The 25,933-nt window shown below is 41.6% G+C and overlaps 3 protein-coding genes across 3 annotated transcripts in view; 2 read left to right on the top strand and 1 right to left on the bottom strand.

Moving 5' to 3' along the window:
* Positions 1-29: 29 nt before the first annotated feature.
* Positions 30-11,189, top strand: NOXRED1 (NADP dependent oxidoreductase domain containing 1). Its single transcript, XM_077323334.1, has 7 exons — positions 30-899; positions 3,760-3,923; positions 5,801-5,991; positions 6,390-6,570; positions 7,048-7,202; positions 7,535-7,769; positions 9,532-11,189. The coding sequence occupies exons 2-7, from the start codon at positions 3,766-3,768 to the stop codon at positions 9,824-9,826; spliced, it is 1,215 nt and encodes a 404-aa protein (XP_077179449.1). The 5' UTR covers positions 30-899; positions 3,760-3,765; the 3' UTR covers positions 9,827-11,189.
* Positions 11,190-11,328: 139 nt separating this feature from the next.
* SAMD15 (sterile alpha motif domain containing 15) lies at positions 11,329-15,703 on the bottom strand. The gene is made up of 3 exons (XM_077323339.1): positions 14,898-15,703; positions 13,709-13,807; positions 11,329-11,595 (listed from the first exon to the last, which is right to left on the bottom strand). The coding sequence occupies exons 1-3, from the start codon at positions 15,258-15,260 to the stop codon at positions 11,350-11,352; spliced, it is 708 nt and encodes a 235-aa protein (XP_077179454.1). The 5' UTR covers positions 15,261-15,703; the 3' UTR covers positions 11,329-11,349.
* TMED8 (transmembrane p24 trafficking protein family member 8) overlaps positions 15,564-25,933 on the top strand; it is a 25,233-nt gene continuing 14,863 nt past the window's right edge. The window contains exons 1-3 of the mRNA XM_077323337.1: positions 15,564-15,708; positions 21,152-21,230; positions 25,677-25,797. Coding sequence (XP_077179452.1) covers positions 15,588-15,708; positions 21,152-21,230; positions 25,677-25,797 — 321 coding nt within the window. The 5' untranslated portion in view covers positions 15,564-15,587. The remainder of the gene's footprint in view (positions 15,709-21,151; positions 21,231-25,676; positions 25,798-25,933) is intronic.

Below are 25,933 nucleotides of genomic sequence, written 5' to 3'. Positions count from 1 at the left end.
GATGGGGAAATTGCATGGACGGACTTACATTTGTGCTCATCCATATGTACCTTTTTTTTTTTAAGTACATGCCTGAAAGGGCAGACTGATAAATTTGGAGACTTGGTTTCACATGTTCCATCTGACCATCAGGAGGATGTATTTATGAAGGCAAGCCTTACTGTGATCCTCAAAGCAGCTAGGCCAGATTATTGCCACATATGTCCTTCAAACTTTTTAGCAGTGAATGGCTTTGAGGACTACAATGGTAGGTAACTGCAACCTTTTTTCTGTTTTTGCTTGTGGAAAGTGTATTAAAAAGTGAATGTTCCTGTTGTGACAGGAGCTTAAAATGTTCCTGTTGTGACAGAAGCTCAAGCCTCAAGGGATACCAGTGACAACTGTGGATTGATTTTTACTTAGTCTAAAAAAACAACTATTTTTAATCCACAATTCAAATTAGATTTTTCACTGGAGGTATAACCAGATACTGAAAAGAGAAATCAACCTTTTTAGTGGCGTTTACATACCCTGACTGAATACAGCATTCTCATTTCTAAATGTCCAAAGCAGATCGGAACAGAGGGCCTAACATCATTAATTCATGGCAATATAAACTAATTTGTACATTTTAGAGCTGCTTTAGATGTTAACTTTCTCAGATTCTCTGGCAGGCTGGAGATGCTTTTCTGTCCCTTACAGAATATGAATACAAAGTCAATAAAAGCAAACACCTGAAGGTTCTAGAGACATGCTTGGTAACTAAGCATTTGTCATGGCAACAGCATTTGGTTGGAGTGTGATGATGGCTGCCAGCCAGAATGGCAGTTGATTTGGAATAGGAAGCTTACAGAAAGAAAGCAGTCTTGGTGCACAGGAGCTGCTCAACATTTCCAGCAAGTGTCAGATCTCAAAACTGGGTGAGAAATTTTTCTTTTAGTGTGGCTGGTTTTGGAAAGCTTGCCCCTCTGCTCATCAGTGAGGATAGGGACAGGGCCTGGTTGCTGCATTCAAGTATAATTTCCCTCTTTGTGGAAATTCTCAGGTCTTGGTTGGCAGCTAATGTTTAATGAGCTGTATTTTTAACTGCTTGATGTACGTGAGATCTTTAATGTATGAGAAACTAGCAAAAAAGCCCATTGTAGTTTAAAACACAACGGATGCTAGCCTTCTCTCCCCCCGACCCAAGGAGACCCGCCAAGGCCTGGAGAGGCCATGGCAGGCCTTTTTGGGGAGCAGGGGAGCACTGGCAGGGGTCGCAGCTTTCCCTGCCCCCCCTATACACCGGCAAGGCCAGCGCTCGCCTTGCTTCCCTCCCAGGACCTGATCCCTGGCTCTGAACCCAGGCCCTCCCCCTACTCCCAGTTCACATTCGTTGGCTACTTTACCTCTCACAGTCAGTTGAGAGGAGCAGGCTGTCACTGGAGAGGGATACGGCCAGGGGTGGGACAGCCTACCTGATTGGCTGTTAGCTGGATGAATGGCCAATTGGATAGGTGATGAGTCCCAACTCTTCACCCCTTTTCCGTTTTATTTATGGCACAGATGGTTTACAGTCATTATTTGGGGCTTCATTTTTGTGACTCACATACTACCTCCCTGGTCTTAAAAAGGTATTTTATGTTGGAATCGTTATACTTTATGTGTTTGTAACATAATTATGACCACTGAGGCCCATTATGCACGGGGGGAATAGCGCGCATTCGGGGTGGAATGGCGGCGACTAAAATCACCGATAACGCACAGTGCCAGCTGCAACCAGCCGCAGATTCGGTGCATGCTGCCGAAAAAGCCGCGTTAACGAAACGCAGAAGAAAGCACAGTTTCCAGGTGAACGGGGCGCAACCAGAAGCGGCGCCAGGGTCACCACGTGCATAATAGATTACTTTGGGTTTTGCCGCCGTTGTGTCCCGTCCCGTGCATAAGCGGTTTGCTTTGCTTCTTCCCCCTCCTCGTTTTCCATGTGACCCGAAATTGACGTTTCGGCGGCCGTGCATAATGGGCCTGAAGAAGGCTCTCAGGGTTGAAACGCATTGGTAATGTAACCCATTGTAGTTGGATGTGCAACATCTTGATTACTATAAACTTGAATTTAAATTTTAATGATAGTCTTGTGTGTAGTTTTTAATTCTCATTTTGCACAATAGGTCATAAATAGTTGTAATTTGATCCTTTTAATTTGTTAATTTGCTCGACCCTCAGGTTCTTGGCTTAGTGTGAATAGCAACAGAGGATTTGCCAGAATTCTTTCCCTTGATCTGCTTCTCATTTTAATTGTCTCAGCACAACAAAATCAGAGTCCGATAGCACCTTTAAGACCAACAAAGATTTATTCAAGGTGTGAGCTTTTGAGTGCAAGCACTCTTCAAAGTTCACGCCTTGAATAAATCTTTGTTGGTCTCAAAGGTGCTATTGGACTCTGATTTTGTTGTGCTACTTCTGACCAACATGGCTACCCACTTGAATCTATCCTTATGGTCTCAGCAGTTACATTGGAGTTACATTGGAGAGGAAGGTGTTCAGCCTGACTGTAAATTTGATGCTGATATGCAAAAATACTTTACTACTGCCAGGCATATGGAGACATCATCTGGGGCCTCTATGAAACTCTGGTCAAGCCTCCTGGTATTATTAAAGCTTATAAAACAATTTTACTAAATCTATTTCTGTGGTCCCACAGTTTCTTATCCTTGGTGTAAGTTTGGTGTAGTGGTTAGGAGTGTGGACTTCTAATCTGGCGAGCTGGGTTTGATTCTGTGCTCTCCGACATGCAGCCATCTCGGTGACCTTGGGCTTGCCATGGCACTGATAAAGCTGTTCAGACCGAGCGGTGATATCAGGGCTCTCTCAGCCTCACCCACCTCACAGGGTGTCTGTTGCGTGGAGAGGAAAGGGGAGGCTTTGAGATTTCTTCGGGGAGATAAAAGCGGCATATAAGAACCAACTCTTTTTCTTCTTATTATTTGGACTGTTAGGGACACCAAGTTATCGAACCTGTTGGACTAAAACTGATAGATGGGAGTTGAGCCAGAGACAGAATTACTTGCCTAGGCCATAAAATGAGAATACAGTAGAAATGGGACTTGAACCCAGGTTGAAGGGCCCAGACTATATGGAAAATGATAACATTAGTCTAATTACACTTTTTAACCTGGAAACCCTGCTTCAAGAGGAACACACAGTGCTGTTAGGCCTAAAATCATTGTGCAAATTCACAAAAACCAAAAGTTCCAATAATCCAAAGAAGTCAGGTAAGAAAATGTATACAGAGGTTTGTTAACTACTGAAAGCCTACTTGTTTATATTGCTATTGTACATATAAATATTTATACTAATATAATGTTTGGATAAACATAATATCTAATGTTTGGAGAGGTGTGGTTTGAGTTACAGAGGAACCAGAACTGCAGCTGAAGTTTGGTTGTTAACATTTAAATTATTTAGAATTGCATAGAAATTTGATTCTTTTAACATTCCTGATATATCTATAGTAATGGAACAAAAAATATAGACCTAATTCCAAATTGTAATTTTCCTCTACGATGACTAAATGAACCTGGTTTACTGGTCATTTGGATTGCAGTGCCACACAGGTAGCTTAGCTCCCATTATTGTGTGAAATGAAGGTGGAAAATAGAACAATCAAATTTTTGTTTTTGTGATAGAAAAAAATCAAGGTGCATTGATTAGGAGGGTGGGCTAGAATCGAAGAGACCCTAGCTTCAAAATCTCTATTCAGCTCAGTGAACCAAACTGGGTAACCATGATTTTTTGTTCAAGTTCAAGATGGCTGATCTTATGATGAATTTGGAGTCCTTTCAACCTGATTATGGAGTAGAGACGACTGAGGAGCGCTTCCTGTATTTGAGAAAGTCTGCCAAAGGGTTGACCGTGAATGCATGTGCCCATGCAGTCTTCTTCTGCCAGCTGATCGATGCCACCAAGTAAGGCAGGAAACAGCCATTTTTTTAATCTTAAATTTTCTTAATCGTGATTAGAGCTGCTGATGGGCAGATTACAATCTGACCTGTAGGACTTTTGCCACCACAAAAGATTCTGAAGTGCAGGATGTTACAAACTGACATGTTAACTGTTTTGTTGAAATTCAGCCAAGAGAGGATTTCAAAGTGTCACTGATGTTGCCTTTGGATGACCTTTAATACATTTTGTCAAGAGGATTAGAAGACATTTCCTTTCCCTTCTCTCAGTGTGCGGTCTGCCAAGGCAAAGCATAAAACTTTATTTTCATCTTCAAATGTTCCTACCACTTTATCTCTGCTCCTCCTAAGAACTCTGTTTTGTATTGTTAGTTATGGACATGGGGATGGGGGTGGAGGTAGGGTTCCAGCCCCTCCCCACCAGCCACCGGCAGGGGGTTTGGTGGTAGGATTGCCTGATCCATGTTGGAAAACTCCAGAGGATTTTGGATAGAACCTCAGTGGGGCACAGTGCCCTCCTAAGTCCACCCTCCAAAGCATCCATTTTCTCCAGGGGAACTGCTCTCTGCCTTGCTTTCTCTACGGTAGCCTTTCATGTACTAATCACCAACCTGGGGTAGTGGTTATAGTGCTGGATTAAGATCTGGGTGCCCCAGAATAAAATCCCCACCTTGCCATGAAACTTACCATGGAGGTTGAGAGGGACATGATAGCCCTCTTTAAGTATTTCAAAGGTTGTCACTTGGAGGAGGGCAGGATGCTGTTTCTGTGGCTGCAGAGGAGAGGACATGCAGTAATGGGTTTAAACTACAAGTACAACGATATAGGCTAGATATCAGGAAAAAAATGTTCACAGTCAGAGTAGTTCAGCAGTGGAATAGGCTGCCTAAGGAGGTGGTGAGCTCCCCCTCACTGGAAGTCTTCAAGCAAAGGTTGGATACACACTTTTCTTGGATGCTTTAGGCTGATCCTGCGTTGAGCAGGGGGTTGGACTAGATGGCCTGTATGGCCCCTTCCAACTCTATGATTCTATGATTCTAAGTGACCTTGGGCCAGAGTCTCTCAGCCTAACCTCTCTCACATGGTTGTTAAATTATTACTATAAGCAATCCCTTAAGGACAAACAAAATAGCATTCAGTCATAGTTCACTTCTTAATTTGAATGAAGCGTACAACTACTGGGTGTGATATTATATAAAAGAGGGAATGGGGGATGTTCCAAAGCATCCAGAGTGAGGGTGAAACACTCCTGACTGACAACAGCAAAGTAGATTACACAAGCCTTAAGAAGTAGATTTGACCACTTTGAAAATCTTGGTGGCGATCAGTTACAGCACTTTCACACCACCCGTCTTGGTGGTTGCGTTGGGGAGGGATGAGTTTTACCGCCATGTTGTATTTTATGTGTTTGTATTAATGTTATTTCAGTGGGGGATTATTGTGTATGGATTGATATTGTAACTCGCCACGAGTCAGCTTGCCGGGAGTGCCAAGAAATAAATCGAACTAATGAATAAACAAATAAATAAATAATAAACCTAATGCAGGATGAAATGGGGGTCGCTGTGAAAGTAAAATGGAAGAATACATACTTTGCTTCTCAACCAATGGTTTGGAAGGTGGCTTCTAAAATAAAATATCAATTAAAATAGTCTTTATAAATGTACAATAAATAATAACACAGATATAAATTTAAATCCATACTATTTACAAAAGCCGATGGTAAGACACAATAGATTATAAGAGCAGAGGGGAAAGGAAAAGAAAGGCCAGCACTTCCATTTAATTGTCTTTCCTACAGCAGGCTTCCTCATAAGAAGTGCAGGACATGATCCTTCTTGTAAATTACTATATTACAATTCTGCTTTTGTGTCCTTCCTCAGGCAGAAAAAACAGGCTCACGAGAATGTGCCACTTTATTCCAAGGAACCCCAGGAAACGAGTCTTCGAAGCCTAAAGATCGGGCTCATTGGGGGAGGGCACATTGGGAAACAGCTGGCCAGAGTGCTCCTAGAACTGGGTGGCTTCCCAGGAAAGAATATCCAGATCTCCACCAGGCGGCCAGAGATCCTGTGTAAGAATCTATGCTTGACAGAAGTTAGAGTCATCTGTACTCCCAACATATATTTCTCCCATGTGTGGTCTCATTGAATGGCTTCACTTAACCATTTTTTTCATACCAGTAGATTTGAGATAAAATTTAGTGACATCACTAAATCACATCCTAGTATGTGTTACCATGTGTACACACACATGCATAAACTCTTGAATACAATTCTCCTCAGAGCCCAATTTTGCATATCTTCTGAAAGCTATAGGAGATGTATTCAGATTAGTCTTTGCATTGCCAACACAGAAAGGGATAGCATAAAATAATTAGTATATTGTCACTCACTCTGAATCTTTGGGCTAGTCCAAACAGATGAAGCGTGGTGGAGAGGATTATCTTCTTTCTCATTTGTTCTTTCCTAGTAGAATTTCAGGTACTAGGAGTCAACTGTTTTTACAACAACAGGAAACTGGTGGGTTGGGCAGATATTGTGTTTCTCTGCTGCCTCCCATCCCAACTCCCACACATCTGCTCAGAAGTTCACAAGGAACTCAAACCATCTTCTATTATATACAGCCTGGTCACAGCGATCCCTCTGCCCAGGTATGACATAATCAAGATATCTGAATAAGCTTGATAAATTGGCCCTTGATTAAGCAAGAGAAGTTCATGTTGGAGGAGGAGAAAGTGAAAGGAGCAAGAGGCAAAAGCCAGTTCAGCAGTGGACAGCAGTGTTGTTCAGTTGAAGTTTAATTTGCATTTGAAACATCTGAATGCAGCCTAACTGTCAATGATAACTGAGGCAGACCTGTTTCCTTCCCTGTGGCTTTTGCTGGGAAAGTGCCCTTATAGTGCCATCCTAAAGGAGTTACACCCTTCTCAGTGCATTGGGGTCAAGGCGTTGGAAGGATGTAGCTCTTAAGTTGTTGCTAGTTCCTCAGATAGTATACATGTGACTGATGACTGTCCAAAGGGTTAGATCTATGGAAACATTCTAATGGTTATTCTATAGATATATTCCATAACGCTTCTGCATGCTTGCTTGTGATTGCCATCAACCTGGTTCTTGCTTGTTTTCAGACTGAAGCAACTCTTTTCCTCCAATGCTATCTTGAGGCCACATTACACCTTCACAGACAGCAGCCCCCTGACTTTGTGGGAGATGAGCAGGACAGTTGTGGAAGCGCTCAAAGACCCAGATGTTGTGAAGGCTACATGTCCCCTTGGCCCTACGGGTACTTTCCCTTTCAACTATGCTTGAGTTTGGTTTGGCTCAGGCAGGCGTACGTGTATGTCTGTGTTTGTGTTTGTGTACAAGTGCCTTGTTTTTAGATATTCCAGTGTAAAAGGTCCTGCGAGTGAAAAATAAACCCATTAGGGTGAAAGGGTATGTAGCAGAGAAGCAATCCAGGGGAGCAAGCAAAATGGAGGTATTGGACATTGATTACTGTACTTTAGACAGTCCCATGAAGTTGTGACTGAAATTCCAGCAGAGAGGTGCAAATCAGAAGGAGCAGCAGTTGGCATTAAAATCTAATGTAGGACTTCCCTCTTGATTATTTTCCAGGGGCAATTGCTGTGAAGCCCAAGTGGCTGGAGGCTGTTTTCTATGCCGCTCTAAACAGTTACACGTGCCAGAATTTACCCTATACAAAGGCCCTGAAGTTACTCAATGAAGTTTGTTTTCCTGTGGATGTCACCACCTCTTCTGAGGACCAGAAACCATCACCACCAACATCACCACTGTTTGTTTGTGAAAGCTTTATCAGCGAGGCCTTTGCTTCCTCCCTGAAACCTGATGAGTAAGGAGACTTAAACTGGATATAATTGTAAGAATAGAAGAAGAGTCCTGCTGGATCAGACCAGTGGTCCATCCAGTCCAGCATCTTGTCTCACACAGTGGCTAGTTAGTTCCTCTGGACAGCCAATAACAGGGCATAGAGGCCGAGGCCATTCTCCTGGTGTGGCTCCTGACTCTGGTATTCAGCACCCTGCGTATGGTGGTTCCCCACAGTCATCATAGCTAGCATCATTGATACACATCCTCCATGTATATGTATATAATCCCCCTTTTAAAGCTGTTTATTCCTATGGCCACATTTTAATTAACCCCTGTGTAAAGAAGTATTCCCTTATGTCTGTCTTGAACCTACTGCCCATCAATTTTATTACATGCCATCAACTTCTAGTATTTTGGGAGAAAAATTTATCTTTGTCAGCTCTCTCAACCCCATGTATAATTTTCTAACCTTCTATCATGCCTTCCTCCCATTGTCTCTTTTCTAAACTGAAAAGTCCTGGATGCTTCAGCCTTTCCTCATAGGGAAGGTGCTCCAACCCTCTGTACTTTTTCCAGCTCTGCAATGTCCTTTTTGAGATAACAGTGGCCAGAATTGTATGCAATATAGCAATATAGCAGATGAGGCCACACAATAGATCTATACAGGGGCATTACAATACTGACTATTTTATTCTCAAGTCCTTTTCTAATAATCACTAAGAGGAAAGGACATGCAGTAATGGGTTTAAACTACAAGTACAACGATATAGGCTAGATATCAGGAAAAAGTTTTCAGTCAGAGTAGTTCAGCAGTGGAATAGGCTGCCTAAGGTGGTGGTGAGCTCCCCCTTCCAACTCTATGATTCTATGATTCTATCTCACCAAAGACTCTTTAGTAAATTTAGCTGTCAAGCCGCTGTAAAAATTTCTGCCTGGTGGTAACTACATGAGGGGGAGTCCTAATAACTGAAAGCAACCTAGAATGTGGGTGTTTTCCATACCATTCCCAAAGCCACAAAATATATACAGCAGTGCCATGGAGATATTATGTGCAGTTGGAGTTATCTATGGGGTGCAAACTTGATTTATTATTATTATTATTATTATTATTATTATTATTATTATATTTATTTTCCGCCACCCCCTGGGTACGCTCGTGGTGGGTGACAGTTGTCTTAAAAACCCCAATTAAAACCGCATTAAAAGACATTAAAAATCATAACATAACATGGCAGCAGCCAATCACAATCTACTCCCACCTACCAAGGTGATAGAGAATGGGGAAGGTGATGTATACTTCAGCCCCCTCTGGGGGGGGCAACGCTCTACCTCACATTCCCCAGCCTCAACCATAAACCTGGCGGAAGAGCTCAGTTTTACAGGCCCTGGGGACAGCTGATAAATCCCGCAGGGCCTGCAGCTCACCCGGGAGCTCATTCCCCCAGGTGAGGGCAAGGACCAAAAAAGCCCTGGCCCTGGTTGAGGCTGGGGGCGCTTCTCTAGGGCCAGGAACAACCAATATATTTGACCCAGAGCCCTTGTACATTTCTTTTTTAAATATATGCTATTTTTAAAACTCTTATCCAACACATTTCACATGGATAGATTTTCTTCCTGCCCACTTTCTTCAGGGCCCAGCTTTTGCGTCTATCCATAGTACTGGAAGGATTGAACAGCCCAATTCAGAATATCTGTTATAGCAAAATGATAGCAGTAGAAAAAATGTTGAATGTTGAACATTGGATAATGATTAACAATAAATGAAACCTGTTGTTTTCTCCTAGTGCCTTCCCCTGGTTTGACCTGACAACTGTACAGCTTAAGGAGTCTCCCCTTAACCAACTTCTAGCAACAGATGCATCTTTCCAGAATAACATTGCTTTGTTTTATTGCAATGCCCTAGCTCTGTTGGCTGCAGATTATGAAGAAAACATGATAGTCACACCTAAGAAGATTCCTCTGTCAGCTGTGCTATTGCAGCCCACCACTAATCAGGAATTAACAGCACCTGGCACAGATGGGACTTGTCCAAGTAATGCAGAGGAGGCATCCAGCAGTGAATCTGAAGACCTAACATAATTATTCTGAGATTCAAGCTGTTTAGAGGTGAAAAGGCTTCCACTGAGTACTCGAAAGAACAGTGGCAATATTGACTAGTAACCAATCATAATTACTTGTATTGCTATAATCCAAATGGTTAGTTACTCATAATGAGGGAAATTTTGCCATGGAAAAATCAGATGCATGGTTTTTTAAAAAAAATTGATGTGGTTACTCAGTATGCTATGCCAAAATAAAATGATTTGAGAATTAGTTTTTAATCTAGCTAAACCTATATTCACCCACCTTTACTAAGTTCTGAATACAATTGGAAGGTGAATGCAAGATTTAACTAGCTATATAATACTTCCTGGAAGCAGACCCAAGTAGAATTCTGAGTAGACTGAAACATTCATAAGCAGTCTTGATGATGATCAGGTTTCTCATTTCAGCATGAGGGAATAATAGGAACTGTGCTGCTTACTGCACAGAATTATCATATTCCTGCTTTCTTGAAAACATCCTGAAATCCTCAGGTGATACTTGTAGATAAATAGTTTGGATTTTAGCATTGTTTCCCATGAACTGCAGGGTTTCTGCTTTCTAGTATCTGGTCTTCCTGTTTTGTTCTTGGAGTTGAGGAATATTCTGTGTGCACACTAAAATAAGCAGGGAATTTTTACATAAGTTAATGGGAATACCCTGCAGGTGGAGATCTGGACTGTGTGCCCACAGTGCTTTCTCCTAATGAATACATGTTTGGTTTACTTGTCAAAGTATTTCCACTTAAGGTCAAAGTTAGCAGCTGGCTCAGCCTAGTGCTGACGCTGATTTGATGCAATAGCCATGAGGATAAGAATAAAGTGAATCTATTTTCCTCAAAGAACCACCTCTTATTCAGGACACCTGCTGAATTAATTTGGGGAAATTAAATCCCAGGAATCTCCATCTGAAAGGTTCAGGTATTAAATGATGGGGAAGGCTTTAGCCTGAAATCCGAGTCACTCCCATCTGAGTAGACAATACTGACAGACCAGGGGTCTGATTCAAAATGTCAGTTTCGTGTAGAAAATTAAGCATGTTATATTAATGTGGATACTTTCTAAAAGTAATAGTAAACTAGGTAAGTTGAAACTATCTTAATGTGCTTCTGGGGGTATAGGGGGAGAGGCAGTCCCTTAGATACATAGGACCCAGACAAATATTTTGGCTGGGTAAGAAGTTTCATGAGACACTGCTGACAGATTTTGTTAGTCTTTAAGGTGCTACTGAGTTTTTGTTTTGTTTGACGTACCCCCAATTACTGTTATTGGCCTTCCTCCCTGATTTTGGTCTTATGTGTATTTATGTTTTTACTGAATGATTTTATATGTGCCTTATTCTAAATGTTGTTTTAATGTTGAAATATTGTAATGTTTGGATGTTGGCTGCCTTGGGAACCCTATTTAGATGGAAAGGTGGCACGGAAATGTTTTAAATAACAAATATATTCACTGAGTAAGGCCCATCACTCAGAGGTAGCAAAGAGATTCACAAAACTGTAAAGGTCACAACCACAGTTCTTATTTTGAGGAAAATGACAATACATTTTGACTTGGCATTGGTCTTGAAATTGAAGATTGTGGCTCATACATCTGTAACTGTGCATCTTGAATAAACTTAGGATAGGTAAGGGCATCACTTCGTTTTCCAGTCCGTGATTTTTGTTCGAGAAATAAGCCCATGTTATCTCTCTGAGGGAGAGCGATGCTTCTGGAAAAAAGAGGCTCCTGTATATCCAGCAGTTGTCGCACATGATAGGAAATTTCCTGCAATGAAAAAGGTTAAGAAAACAATCTTTATCCGGTTTAAAATGAGACAGAAGAGGGGGCTCTCTTCAGTTTCGGATTCCCCTTTTGTCTTCTTTGTACTGTATGACAGGGGTAGTCAACCTGTGATCCTCCAGATGTTCGTGGGAACTGTAGTCCATGAACATCTGGAGGACCACAGGTTGAGGATCCCTGCTGTATGATACAACATCAAGTATTCTGACAGTATAAAAATCAGAATGGTCAGTTCTTATCAGAAAGATGTCAGTGGTTTCTCAACATTACCCTGGCTGCTTGTGTTTTATCCTTACAAGCATATCACATGTGTGTGAGAACTTTAAGAGACAGAAAGCTATCCAGTACAAAGAGCATATTTTTATTCCATCATTCCTTCTAAGGAGCTCAGGGAAGTTTCTTCCTTTTCCATTTTGTTCTCTCAACAATCCCATGAGATGGGTTGGGTTGAGAAAAAATTAATTAGTTGCCTGACATTCTCATTAAGATTCAGGCAGATTACAGGATTATATAAACACTGCATAAAGACAAGTATAATATGTGAAAATAAAAAAACAATTGGTTGACAGATTTAGAGAATAAGGAAATAAAAAGAGTAAAAAGGTAAAGGTATCCCCTGTGCAAGCACTGGGTCATGTCTGATTATATCTAATAAACTGGCTTTTGTAATTAGAAAACAATAAAATAAAGCAATAATCTAATCAGGTGTGGAGAGAAACAGCTTTAAATTTTCACAGCAATTAAAATTCTAATCTTACTGCCTTCCTAAACAAGCCCCCCTCTCAAGCAGTTGTATTTTACACATTCTGCAAACCAAGAGAATAATGGAAGATTTCAATGTTATTAAGTCTTCATTATGCCAATGGCCTTTTGTTTTGTCTTTACTAGTTCCCTATGGTAAATGGGATGTGGCATTCTGTACTACTTGTGGTACACCTGGCCCAACGCTGCTCATTGTGCCTTCATGGCAGAGGTGGGGATTTGGATGCAAGTTGTGCAGCTTTGCTGATTAAATTAGATCAGTTGCTCCCCATAATGATTTAGTAAACAAGGAGGATGAACTTTTTTTAACCATTTCAAAATCTTATGAGATATTTGGCAATTCACTATGAAGACTGGGTTTAATTACCTTAAATTCCTCTGAAAAAATATAGCATTTAAACTTTAGTCTTACTAAGAAACCACAAGTTGGACCCACATACTTTCCCTCAAGTGGTGTTTTTGGTCATTCAGATGTATGACCATTTGATGCCCAATAACAGTAATTTTGGCACTATAGCTCCTGTAATCAGCCTGCAGCCTGTGGCTAATTTTGAAACTTCTAGGCCTACTTGCTTATGTGTCATGCCTGCTGCAAACAGACAACCATCACTTCCACTGCAAATAGCACAGGGAAAAGTCCTGGAGATCATCTGAGCCAGAATGCTGTGATTGCCCTCATTTTAACACCTTATATTTCATGATCACTCTGAAGCTGGTGGCCAGTTTTGAAGCTCTTTGCTTTATTTTCTCAAATCACACCTGCCGCAAGCAGATGGAGGGACAGAGACTGACACACACTGTTTTATTATAGATATATAAGCCAAAGCAATGTCATTCCACAGTTAATAAACTTTTGCAATAGTGATAGACCACAGCAATTATGTTTACAATTGTGCTTGAATATGTTCATACTTTTAAAACTAATATATTGAACTACTGTGCAATGAAAAATTTAAATGTCAGATGATGATAGGAGCTATGTTACAGGAAACCTGATAGTTAAGATGCAGACAAATAATGCAAAATCCAAGCATAAAGTTGTGGGAAGGGACATGGTTACCCGCAAGTGCCTATGCTATGGAGCACCGCTGCCCAGGAAGCAAAATGACAGCATTATGCCAGGTTACAGGGTTGTATTGCAATCCTTTACGGACCCCCCAAAATAAACAGGCTAGCATTAAATTATCCAACATTTAATAAAATTGGAATAACTTGATGAAAAATCTGATCTACACAAATGTATATACAGTTTGTGGCTGAACTTGTAGCACGCACCTAACAACAGCCAAAGCCTTACTGTTAACACTGAAGATAAAGCTGTGTTCCATGTGCTCACCTTCATATGATCAAAATCAGTTATCCCAATCTGTGGCAAATTTGAACAGTTTACATGGATGAGTTTACGTCCAGAGATAAAGTTTTCAGTAAAGCATTCCTGTTACATACAAAAAGGGAAATATATAGCAGTTGCTAAGAATTGATAAAACCAACCCCCCCGATAGTTACATGCAATAAAAGTAGTTACATGCAAGAAAAGAAAATTTGCTGCTAATTTACTTTCTCTTTATATCTGTACTTTTATGATTTTTGTTCAATTGTCTAAGGATGTGTGCATGCGCATGAAAGCTCACGCCTAAATCTTTATTGGTCTTAAAGGTGCCACAGGGCTCAAATTTTGCTGTGTTACTTCAGACCAATGCAGCTACCCACTGGAATCTATTCTTTCCTTAGTAGTTCTTGCTTCCACCTTCCTTTTTCTCTCATGTTACATCTTAAATTTCAGGGATCTGGCTTTACGCACTCCACAAAACACCAGCCGCACTGATATTTATTTGATATACCATTCCCCCAGACCAGCTCAAGGCATTCTACAACAACATCAATAATGATAAACACCCTCAATAACTAAGCAACTCCAATCCATAGACTCATCCAGACCTTTTCAACTACAGTTTAACATGAAGTTTGAAGTTAATGCATCAGAATCCCAGCAGCCTGACTCAGGTCTTGCAAACAGAAGGCTCATGTTGTTTCTATCTCATGTTGGGTCTTCCTCTTCTCCTCCTGCCTTCAAGTTTTCCTGCCATCACTTCATTAGAAGGCTAAAAGTTTGCTTATGTAACAACAGCAACATGCTCTGCAAACACCCATTAAACACATTCATTAAATTATCCAAGGAACAGGCATGCTGCAGAATTAAAACAATAACCCAGGAGCAAGCCAGATTTAGTGGACCCTATCCCACTGCAACCCACCACAGCAGACACTATTGACTGGGAACACTGAAAAAAAAAACTGGGCATTTAAATGAAAAGACTGAAGTGTCTGGATTCACTGGCAACCTTACCAAACTCAAGCAGAATGAATTATACTATTTGGGCATGGAGGGGGGGGGGGCTCCTTCCAATGCAATCAGCATGTCCAGTATTTTTAAAAGCTATATGGCGATCTTGGCCTTGCATCCCTCCCTCCATGCTGCATTCCGTCTCCCACGGGCGATGGGTGCGCCGCGTGTGGCGTTTTACCTTGTACTGGGGGAAGCCCAACAGCGCCACCCAAGCGGCCACCTCCTCGGGGGTCCAAGTGAGAAAGGCTGGGCCCGTCGCGGGCGGAGGCAAGGCCTGGCCTTCGAGTTCTTCCTCAGTTTCCTCTTCGGAAAAACTTCCCGATTCCTGCGGGAAGCTGGCGGTGGAGTCCCGCGCGAGCTCCGCGCGAGCCTCGGTGGAGCGCAGCGGGCGCTTTCGGCGGGAGACCCGGGCGCCGACTTCCTCCTCCTCCTCCTCCTCGTCGTCGTCATCATCGTCGTCGTCGTCCTCGTCGTAGTAGTCCACGTCGTCCGCGTCGTCTTCGTCCTCCACCACCGCCGCTTCGTCCGGCTTTTCGTCCATCTTGCCGGGTCGGTGCCCAAGCGGCCGAGCATCCCGCGGCGGCGGCGGCGCTATGGCAACGCGTCCTTCTTGGAGCCGTTGCCATGGGCACCGGGACTTCCGGGAAGTGTTGCCGTCTTTCCTTTCCCCGTCCAGCGGCTCGAAAACTCTGCTGCAGCTGGAGCGGTCCTCGCTCGCGGCCGGCTCGGGGCGGGGGCTGTAGCTGAGGCGAGGGTCGGGGAGGCGGCGAGCACCACTCGGCTCCTTCCGGGAACTCTCGGCCTGCTCTCGGCAAGGCCTTCGCTTTTCTCCGGCTCTTTTCGCCCGGCTCGGCGTCTCCGCCTGCCCATGTCGGACGTGCTGGCCGCAGCCGTTGCCTCCCACTTGGAGCCCCGGCTCGTCGCGGGGCTGGCCGGCGGGGCGGAGGGAGAAGAGGGCAGCTGCCCAGGCCCGCCGCCGCCTGCCTCAGGTACAGCTATCCAAGGGCCGCCGCTGCCTGGCCCCCCTTCTCCCTCGGGCCACATCCGCGGATATGTGGCGGCGCTCCCCACTCTCCTCTCGGACACCCCGTCCCCCCCCCCCCACTTTTCTAGCAGAGCTTTCGACACGGGGCCGTAAGGCGGAAATCCAGCAGGTTCCTCCTCTTTCCCGGCGCTGTGATACAGGAGATGGTTGCCCGGTTGAATTTCTGCCTGTCGCGTCATTGTTCACGCCGTGGGAAGCAGCTAGGAAATACCAGCATGTCACCTTTTGAGAATATGAGGGAAATCCCTGAGTGAAAGAGACAGCATGGGGGGGGGGCGTCATCTGGGTGGGCGTATTGCTCAGTGGCCCTGAGAGAAGGCCGGGCTGCCTGCCAGGATGAGTGCAAAGTTGGTTGATACCGCAGGTGTTCAGGACAAGAATTTTGGAGGGCTGGTCAAAGCTTATTTGTGGCTAGATGGGCAGATAGTATACTTTTGTTCAGCATCTTCACCCTTTCTGGCACCTTTCAAGGACGATTTGGAAGGGCCGTCAATTTGTCCATTAAAAAAAAATTCATTCAGTCCTGGCTTTGCTGAGCTCAGGTCATCAAATCAGGTCTTTCCTTCATTCAGTTTACATCTTCACAACAACCCTGGCAGGTAGATTAGGCTAAGAGAAAATCAGTGGCTGAAAGTCACCTAGGTCTAGGCAAGGGCAAATTTGAACTGGCATCTCAGCCCTCTAATTATTACACTGCACTGAAGAACCAGGGTCATGCAGGGTTTAGTATTGGATTAGAATCTGGGAGGCTAGGTTCAAATCCACATTCTGCCATGGAAACTTGCTGAGTGATTTTGGTTCAGTCACTCGCTCTCACCCTAACCTACCGCACAGATTTGTTGTGAGGATAAAAATGGAAAAGATCACTTTAAATTGCTTTGGATCCCTATTGGAGATAATTAGGGGTATAAATGAAGAACATTAATAAAATCGGTGCTTTCTCCTAGCCGACCCCCTCCCTCCAGTCTTCTTCTGTTTAATGTCTGTGTGGTCATAAGAAATACATGTATGCCAATGGCTTTTTGGTATAATTCTTTTTAACAATCCTGCTTAAGGCAAGTTCATTTTAAATATTTGGGGAAGGGGGAACCTTTTCCCTTTTGTGCATTTTGGATTTGCTGCACCTTTTCCTTTTTTGCAGGCATAAATAGTCTATATACACCTTGCTTTAGTTGGCAATCCATGTAATAAATGTAACAGCTCTTTGATAGTAGATGACCCACCTGTAGATGTATTTGCACACTAGAATGAGTCTTTGGTGATCCTCTTCCTGGAAGCATTAATTACTTGGGCAAGTGGCTTTCCTCTTCTTTCTTCTGTGCTGATTTGTTCCCCTTCATTCATAGCCATGTAGTACAAAAAAGAACCATGTATATGATTGAACTCAAAGAGAAGCTTGGGTACTGACCATTAGCGGAGCTCTGGAGCAAGCATGTTTTAGGCGAGCAGAATTAGAGCACCAAAAAAGTTCTGGAAAATGGGATGTGCCCACAGAAAGAGCTGTCCATATTGATGTAAAAGCTGCTGCATGTTTTGTCACTTGCAGCCCAATCCCCATTGTTTCTTGCCACAAAACCAGATCAACAGGAGAAAATAACAGGATGTCTTAGTCTGAGAAAGAGTGTTTGCACTCAAAAGCTCATGCCTTGAATAAATATTTGTTGGTCTTAAAGGTGCTGATTTTAGGATGTCACAGAATTTGCTCACTATACTGTTAACCAATGCTAAATAATTATTACATTTCTAAAGTATTGAAAAGTAGAACAGGAAGGCTCTTAATGCTGCATACAATCCCTGCAGTATCCCTTAATGTAGCATTTATCATCCAAGAAATAATTTGTCTGACTTATTTGTCTGTTAACAGCCTTCTTATGCAGTAACACTGCTTGTTTCATAGACTTGTTTGTCAGTAGATAGCCTCTAATAGCTTGTGTTCCCTTGGGGATTGGATTGTTTAATTTTCCCCCCTAGCATACCATCTGCTCTTTAATTAGGCTATTGCACCTTGTTGTAATCATTGCATCATGCAACAAGTAATAATAACATTGAAGTAAAGGATTTGGCGCTGTCTTGTTTTTATACACCTGTAATGATGTCTTGGGCAATCTCAAGTGTACTTAAAACAGCCTATAGGGAAAGCTATAGACTCTGTTGAATAATGGTTAAATTTGAGGGCCCTAGGCATAGGGAGTTCTAGTTGTTACTAGATTCCAGTGTTACACCTGATTTCCACAGGACATATACAAAAGGCTGTTTTCCTACTGGGTTTTCTTTGAAACCTAATACGAAATCATAGCTGAACAATGAATCAGGATGTCTCCAGTTAAGATTCAAATGAGTAGCCATGTTGGTCTGAAGTAGCACAATAAAATCAGAGTCCAGTAGCACGTTTAAGGCCAACTAAGATTTATTCAAGGTGTGAGCTTTCGAGTGCAAGCACCCTTCGTCAGACTATGAACTTCTTACACGACAGGGAATATATAGTTAAGATATTATATCTGTCATAAACTTGCCAGTTAGATTTAGCAGGCCACAATTTCTGTTTCCCTTCTGAAATAGGGAAATTGCATTATTTGTTTATTTTTATTTATTCATCTAATTTATATACCACCCCTCACTATAACATCTTGGGGGAGTGTATAGTTGTTGTAAATAATATAACATGTGAAGTGAACATTATTAATGACATATTTTGTGACATATGTGATACTGTGCTACATTTTTATGCTGCTTTACTTGTGAGCCACTTCAGGCAGATCCCTGGAGAGGTGGCATATAGTTTAAAATATAGTAATGCCAAGTTGTTATTTTTAGGATTAAGTGATGCTTCATATGTTTAGCTGTCCCATGTCAGTATGAAAAGTATGTTAAATATTTGCCTTTAAAGTCAGGTACATCTGTTGCTGAAGTCTCAGTTGTGGAGTTGGATGAGACAGAAATTGATGAGCTTCCTAGATCATTGGAGATGATGTTTTGGACTTTCTTTTCCTTAAAAGCTTGTGAATCTAATGTATGTTTTTCCTTTGAAAAAGATTTCCCTCTGTAACTGAGAGCTTTAGGACACTTGCTTTTGTTTTGGTTCCATATGATTAAATCCCACAATTATGGGTTAAGTCTCCTTGCCCACATATCTTTTTTCTCTCTGCTTCTTTCATAAGTCCACCCCCACCCCGCTCACTGATTCTCAGAATGCTGAAGTGGTTGATGGCTTTGCCATCTGAATTTTGTGCTCATAATGATGTTGTGTGTATACTCACAAAAAAACCAAATGTATTCTCTATCAAAGAGGAACCTCCTCTTCTGTAAACTTAATTATGCAAATAGTTTTAAAATCATATTGCTTGTATACAGGAATTCCTGTTCAATACTCTCCCTCAGTACATTCCTAGTTATTACCCACATATTTTCAGCGTTATCTTCACAGTTATAAAAGCTATAAATGTGCTTTCTTTAATTAAAAGTTATGCTTGCAGAATCTTGGGTTGAATAGCAATACTAAAATCTATATTTACCTAGTCTTATTTGTATATCCATTAAGATGTATAAAAGATTTTTCCCCAAGCTATTTGTTTTTCAGTCTGAATGGGTAGTGATCCTAGATGGGTTTTTCGCTCCAAAAAAATTTGAAGCCCAGAATAGGAGAGGAACAACAGTGGTAACAGTTTGCCAAACATTTCCTGTTTAGGGCAGCTAAGCAAGTCTATAAAACTTGCTTAGCTGCCCTAAGCACACACCTGTCCATAGAATAGATCACACACTGTTGGTGTCCCTAATTTTAAAGGCTGGTTACTTCTTTGTCTTCTTCTTCCCATTGCTGCACAATATATCTCCCCAAAATGCTGCTGCTGGGATTCCTGGATCCTCAGGAATCTCATAAAAGGGGGAATTAGTGGTTTGCCTTAGGATGAAATGACAAAAATCAGCTCTCCCTCATCTTTAATGGGATCAGTTTAGTTGGACACACGTGAACCTGGATGAAACTGCGTTATATTGAATCAGACCATTGGTCCATCTAGATCTACTCAGATTGACAGTGCTCTCCAGGGTCTTTCAGATCACCTACTATCAGATCCTTCTAACTGGTGATGCCAGAGATTGACCTGAGACTTCCTGCATGCAAAAACACTGAGCCACAGCTCCTCCCATAGACGTTCTACTATCACTTTAGAACATTTTATCTGGAGCTGCCTTATCTGGCTTCTCTGGCTCAGAGGCTTTTAGTAGCTAGACTTGTCAATATTCTAGCTGCAATAATCATTTAATTGTGTCTTTAAACTTGAGCAGAATCAGTCTATAAAATCTGAACATTGCCTGTGTTCTTCCTGTAAAGTAAACAGACTTTAAGGAAGTAGAGCATACATTTTCAATTAAGGCCCTGGTAGATCTGGAGTCTAACAAGCAAGTACAAATGTTCCTGCCAATCTTTTAAAATCTTCTTTTAGGGACCTGTTCAGACTGTCTTTGCTTTTGAAGGTGAGGCAGATGCCAGGGAGCAACAGGACCTTCTCAGATGTGGGATGCCCCTCCCCTTAGAGCCTTCCCTGGCACCAGATCTGATGCCTTTCAAGTGCTGCATTTCTTTCTTTTCTGCTTAACTGCTGCTTAAAGAGATTTTAAACATATTTAAAAATTTTATTCTTTTATGTGTTCAGTGCTTTTGTGCTTTTTCTGTTTTTTATGCTTTTACTCTTCTTTGAATTTTTAAAATGTTTTATTTATTTATTTGGATTTTTATACCGCCCATTCTTTACAGCTGTGGGCGGTTTTTGCCTTGATTTTAATTGTTTTTAACATGTTAGCTATCCTAGGGACAATTTTTCTGGTGGAGGAATGGAATATGAACAATGTAACATATTAAGTTTTAGTCCAGTGGCACCTTTAAGACTAATGAAATATGCTTCGTGGAAGTATGCTTGCACACAAAAGCTTGCACACTCAAACTTTGTTCTACTGATTCAGACTAGCATGGCTACTCATTTGAAACTATAATATATAAGTAACTGTTATAGATTTAAAACAATCCTCTTTGGGGATTGTTGTATTTTGGTGTGTTCTTCAGGACTCTACAACCTTAGTTTTTAATGTCATGCTTTGTTTTGTGGTTAGAACCTCTCCTGAAGTTAGATCTATTTTCCTTGAAGCAGAAGTCTATTTTGTTCATGTACATGATGCAACATGTGTATTTGCTTTTCTTGGAAGTTGTTGGAAAAGCATTAACATCTTTGAAACCCACTGAGGGGGGGAAAAACCAGAACAACCCCCTCCCCCGAATATTGCATGAAAGGTTGCTTTGCCTACAAGATTTCTTGTATGTAATGTTGAATGTTAGCTAGAGCATCACAAGTACTGTAAGATCAAAGACTATTTGTCTTCTTGCTCTCTTTTAGAGAATGAAGATTCAACTCAGAGGTCAGAACCTGCATCTCAGACAAATGCTGCTTCAGAGAATGATAACATACAGTGCAGGTAGGAAATACACATGTGATATAGACTATTAAGTGCTGTTTAGGAGCAAAGAATGGAGAAGCATCTTTTTCTGCCACTTATGTCTATGAAGCATAGGTCTAGTAATTGGATCTTTTCACTTCAAGATGGAGAGAAATGTAAGTGTTTCAGATATTTGATTATGAAGTCTTGTCTGTTTTGCTAAACCTATAAAATAGGGAAAAACCAGTTTTTCAAGTAAAGGTCTATATGTATCCCCTATGCAAGCACCGAGTCATGACTGACCCTTGGGGTGTCGCCCTCTAGCGTTTTCATGGCAGACTCAATACGGGGTGGTTTGCCAGTGCCTTCCCCAGTCATTACCATTTTACCCCCCACAAGCTGGGTACTCATTGGAAAGAGCCTCTTGTGGCACAGAGTGGTAAGGCATCAGACATGCAGTCTGAAGTTCTGCCCATGAGGCTAGGAGTTCAATCCCAGCAGCCGGCTCAAGGTTGACTCAGCCTTCCATCCTTCTGAGGTCGGTAAAATGAGTACCCAGCTTGCTGGGGGGTAAACAGTAATGACTGGGGAAGGCACTGGCAAACCACACCGTATTGAGTCTGCCATGAAAACGCTAGAGGGCGTCACCCCAAGGGTCCAACATGACCCAGTGCTTGCACAGGGGATACCTTTACCTTTAGTTTTTCAAGAGAGAGAACTTAATCATTGTCACTAAACTTTTGAAATGAATTAATTTTACAAAATTCATACCATATCCTGCCTTTCTGCCCTTGCAAGGACCGCCAAGGTAGCAACAAAGGGTGCACAGTAAAAAAAATACATTTTAAAACCATTTAAACCACACAATAGTCCATATTGTGTGCAGCATCCTTGGTAACCTGGCCTTTTGTTGGTTTTTTTTCAGTAGCGCTTATTCACTGATGTTTAGCACTAGAAATCCTTTATATAGTGCAACTGTATTTTAAAAAGAAACTGGGTTTTAAAAAGAAAGATTAGTTAAATGGGTCAACATTTGTTTTTTTCTTCCTCATGGCTGGTGTACAATGTTACTTTAAAAAGCAATTTGAGATAATCCTGGCTCTGATGCCTGTAAAACTGATAGTGTAGTAGGGGATTGAAATTGTTGTTTCCTCTGTAATGATGTCTCTGTCCAGAGAGCCTGTGTAGCAGACCAGTTGATGCCAAATAGTTTTGTATGGAATCTTAGTAATTTCCTACAAAACAACAGTTCTGGTTCAGTGCTGTAGGAAGGAATTAAATCTTGCTATCGTTTTAATACAATGATCTAGGTTTTGTCATGATTTTTTTCATTAGTTGCTATTTAGCTTCCAGTTACTGTTCAGTTGCCCTCAAAAGGCTAGAGCTAGCTCTCCTCCCAGACAATTTTTCAAGGGTCTAGGAACCCTATTGTGAAAGCAATACTAAGCTGAGGGTGGATTTTTATACCTTCCCTAGATGTTCAGTAGACTAATTTTCTGGTAACTTTTATACCAGTAATAAAATGTTTTTACTGTATTTCAAAATTGAAAGGCTTTTGAATACTCCAGGCCATAGCTAGGCATCGAAGTATGAACTGCGGACCAAAAAGATGATTAAAAATAATTAAATGAAAGAATAGTTACAGCCTGTCATCATGCTTTAATTCCAGTGCAGCCTAATTTTGTTCTTCAACATGTTAGAAAGCTCCAGTATTTATGAGAATTTTCAGCAATCCAGTCTGAAGGGAGCAAGAAAAAATGAAGTCCTACAAACAAATGTAATGTGTGTCACCCAGTGTGACTTTATAAAGTAGTAATGATAAGGTTTTTCTGAAAATTGAGTAATTTCAACGGAAGATTGAAGCTGTTCAATTATATATGTTGACCTCTAAGGCAGTTGTTCCCAAAATGGTGCTTGTGGCTGCTATGGTGCTTGCCGACACTGTTCTTGGAGTCCCTAAGCATTTTTGGAAAGTGGGTGGGGCCTGATGGGACTTTTGCCCAGTAGGTCTTTTGATTGGCAGTTGGAGATCAGATTAATGGTGCAGATCTTTTTATAGCTTTGGCAGCAGTGGTCAGCACAACACAAGGGTCTTCACTTTGTGAATGAAGGTATACAATAAATTATTTTAAACAATATGTTCATTTTAATAGATATTCTGTTCAGCAATTGACGTTAGTTCTTGACATTCTGTGGTTCACTCTGCATTTTTTGGCAGACGTTTTGTCAGAATTCCAAAGGTGACTTGCAAGCTAAAAAAGGTTGGGGACTTTTACTCTGAAGGTGAGGGACTTTTACTGATTTAAAACACTTACTGTACAACAGTTGCCACAATACTAGACATCAGGAAAGCGGCAGGTCTAAGGACCATAGTGCCGTAAGGAAAACGATTTAGGTATATATGGCTACTGATTTAGGAGATAATCTGGTCAATTTCATTTTTCTGCTTTCTTGTTGCTCCTGGATAACTGAGCTTAGATGTCTTTTGAGACAGAAAATATCTTTAAACAGGCATCCTAGTCATATTAAGTTTTGTCAATACTTCAAATGATTACAATATAAATGTCTTATGGGATGTGTTTGTATTAACTTTAGATCTGCATATTGGGCTGACTTCAGACGTTTGAGCAAAGGGGTACTCTTGCTAAACATTGCTTAAGAAGTCCTCCACTGACTCAGACACTATTGTTTGCCTACCTGAGAGGTTTTACAGAAAATACACTTGATGAGGCACACCCGTGTGTATATGATAACTTGCCAAGGAAGACCAGTATAAGTTAATCACAGTGTCCGTTCAGCATTAGCTCTTGATTTCTGTTTTTGTATTTCGCATCTAAGTTGTGTTTCTCTCAAGCAGAGAAGTTATGCAAATGCAATTTCCAGAAGTGGCAGCAGTGTACTTGAGGGACCCCCTCCATGGGGACATAATTTTACTTGAGGGGATTAGAAATGAAGAGAGAAGGATCTGGCACTACTTTGCTGCTTCCAACCATTTGTGAGCTTTCCCCCTTTTTCATACAATTTTCCCTAACAACTTGTTTTGTTACCTTAAAACTGGGTAGGGCCATAGCTCAGCATTAGAACACCTCTGTTTTTGCATGTGGAAGGGCCTGAGTTCAGTCTTCAATAATTCCAGTTAAACATTTCTTGGGGTTTGGGAAGACATCTGTCTGAGATCCTGGAAACCTGGAATAGCTGGGATGGACAAGACCTTGCTGCAGCCTATTACTGTAGTAAACCCTCATTGAGTCCCCTTATGGAATTCAGTAGAGCTTCAGTCTTTGAAAAGTTCTCTATGAACACTTCCTTTTAAGGTCACAATAGTAGCGAAGCTAGTGTTTCTCCATCTTTGCCAAACTAGCTCTCTATCTGGCCACAATGATCCATGCAAATGTCACCTCTAGACTGGATTATTGTAACTTGCTCTACGCAGAGCTACTCTTGGCTGTAGTCAGGAAATTACAACTGGTCCAAAAGCTGATGCGCGAGTCCTCACGAAGACATGGAGGACATACATAAGACTTGAACTGCAGCAGATATGTTGGCTCCCAGTTGAGTATCGGGATATGTTCAAGGTCTTAGTGCTAACTTTTAAGGCCATATGCGGTCTGGGACCCACATATCTAATGGACCACTTACCTGAATATTCCACTGGAGAACTCTCTGGTTGGCCTTGGCCAACCAATTAGTAATTCTCAGCCCCAAAGAAGTGCCACTGGCCAGGACTAGGACCTTTTCAGCCCTGGCTCTTGCCTGGTATAATGAGAACATAAGACCCTAATGGAACTGACACAGTTCTGCAGGGCCTGCAAGATGGAGCTCTTCTGTCAGGCCTATAGTTGAGGCCAGTATGTCCAGAAGAACCAAAATATCATACAAGCCTCCCCTACCGGGTTTGGGTATTCCTGCATTCTGTAGATCTTTAGTAATGCTCCAATCCAATGATTCTACCGGTTTTAAATTGTATTTAATGTTTTATTGGAATTTATTGTATAAGTGTTGGTTTTATTACATTGCTGTAAGCTGCCCTGAGATGTCTAGTGCAATAGGGGCGGCCTATAAATAAATAAATAAACAAACAAACAAATAAATTAATAAATATCTGGAATTGTTTGAACAGAGGTGTCAAATTACTGTGGTGTCCTTTTTTTGCTTAACAAAGTTAAAGTCATTCTGATTGGAGGGCATTAGTTGTTATGCCAGTGTTTACAAAGTAAGCCAGCTATGATGGGATTGTTGGATGGTCTCAGCTGGACTGAATTTCACTACCTAAGGGAATATAACACAGATGATGCATGCTAAGACAGATTCACCTGGATGTGATACTAAAAACATGCAATGTTGCTTTAGTAAATGGAGTCCCATTTTGAGACTTTTTATCAGTATTTCCAGATGAGTAGGCTGGTGCTTCATTTGAACTTGCTTTGCCTGCCTCTTCCTTGCTCTTAAGACATTCTGCATTAATATACTGTCTTTCTCTGAGAGGCTGCAAAATGGATCACCTGTGAATGGTGGTTCTACAGAGGATTTAACAAGTGGCAAAGCTGATGTGAAAGAGCAAGATGTAGCAGGAGAGGAAGCCAACCAGTTCCAGCAACAAAAAGAGGTAGGTAGAGGACTTGTTACTATCTTTTGTTTCTGAATACAGTGTTCATCTTTGCTGCAAAGAGTGTTTCCTGAAGTTTGTGTCATAACCTGTTTGTATTAAGTGTGGGTTTCCTCTTAAGATAACCTGAGCTGAT

Source organism: Paroedura picta, chromosome 2 (assembly GCF_049243985.1).
Source record: "Paroedura picta isolate Pp20150507F chromosome 2, Ppicta_v3.0, whole genome shotgun sequence".
Classification (NCBI taxonomy): domain Eukaryota; kingdom Metazoa; phylum Chordata; class Lepidosauria; order Squamata; family Gekkonidae; genus Paroedura; species Paroedura picta.
The sequence above is the reverse complement of the archived record's forward strand: the minus strand, read 5'-3'. Positions and strand labels throughout refer to the sequence as shown.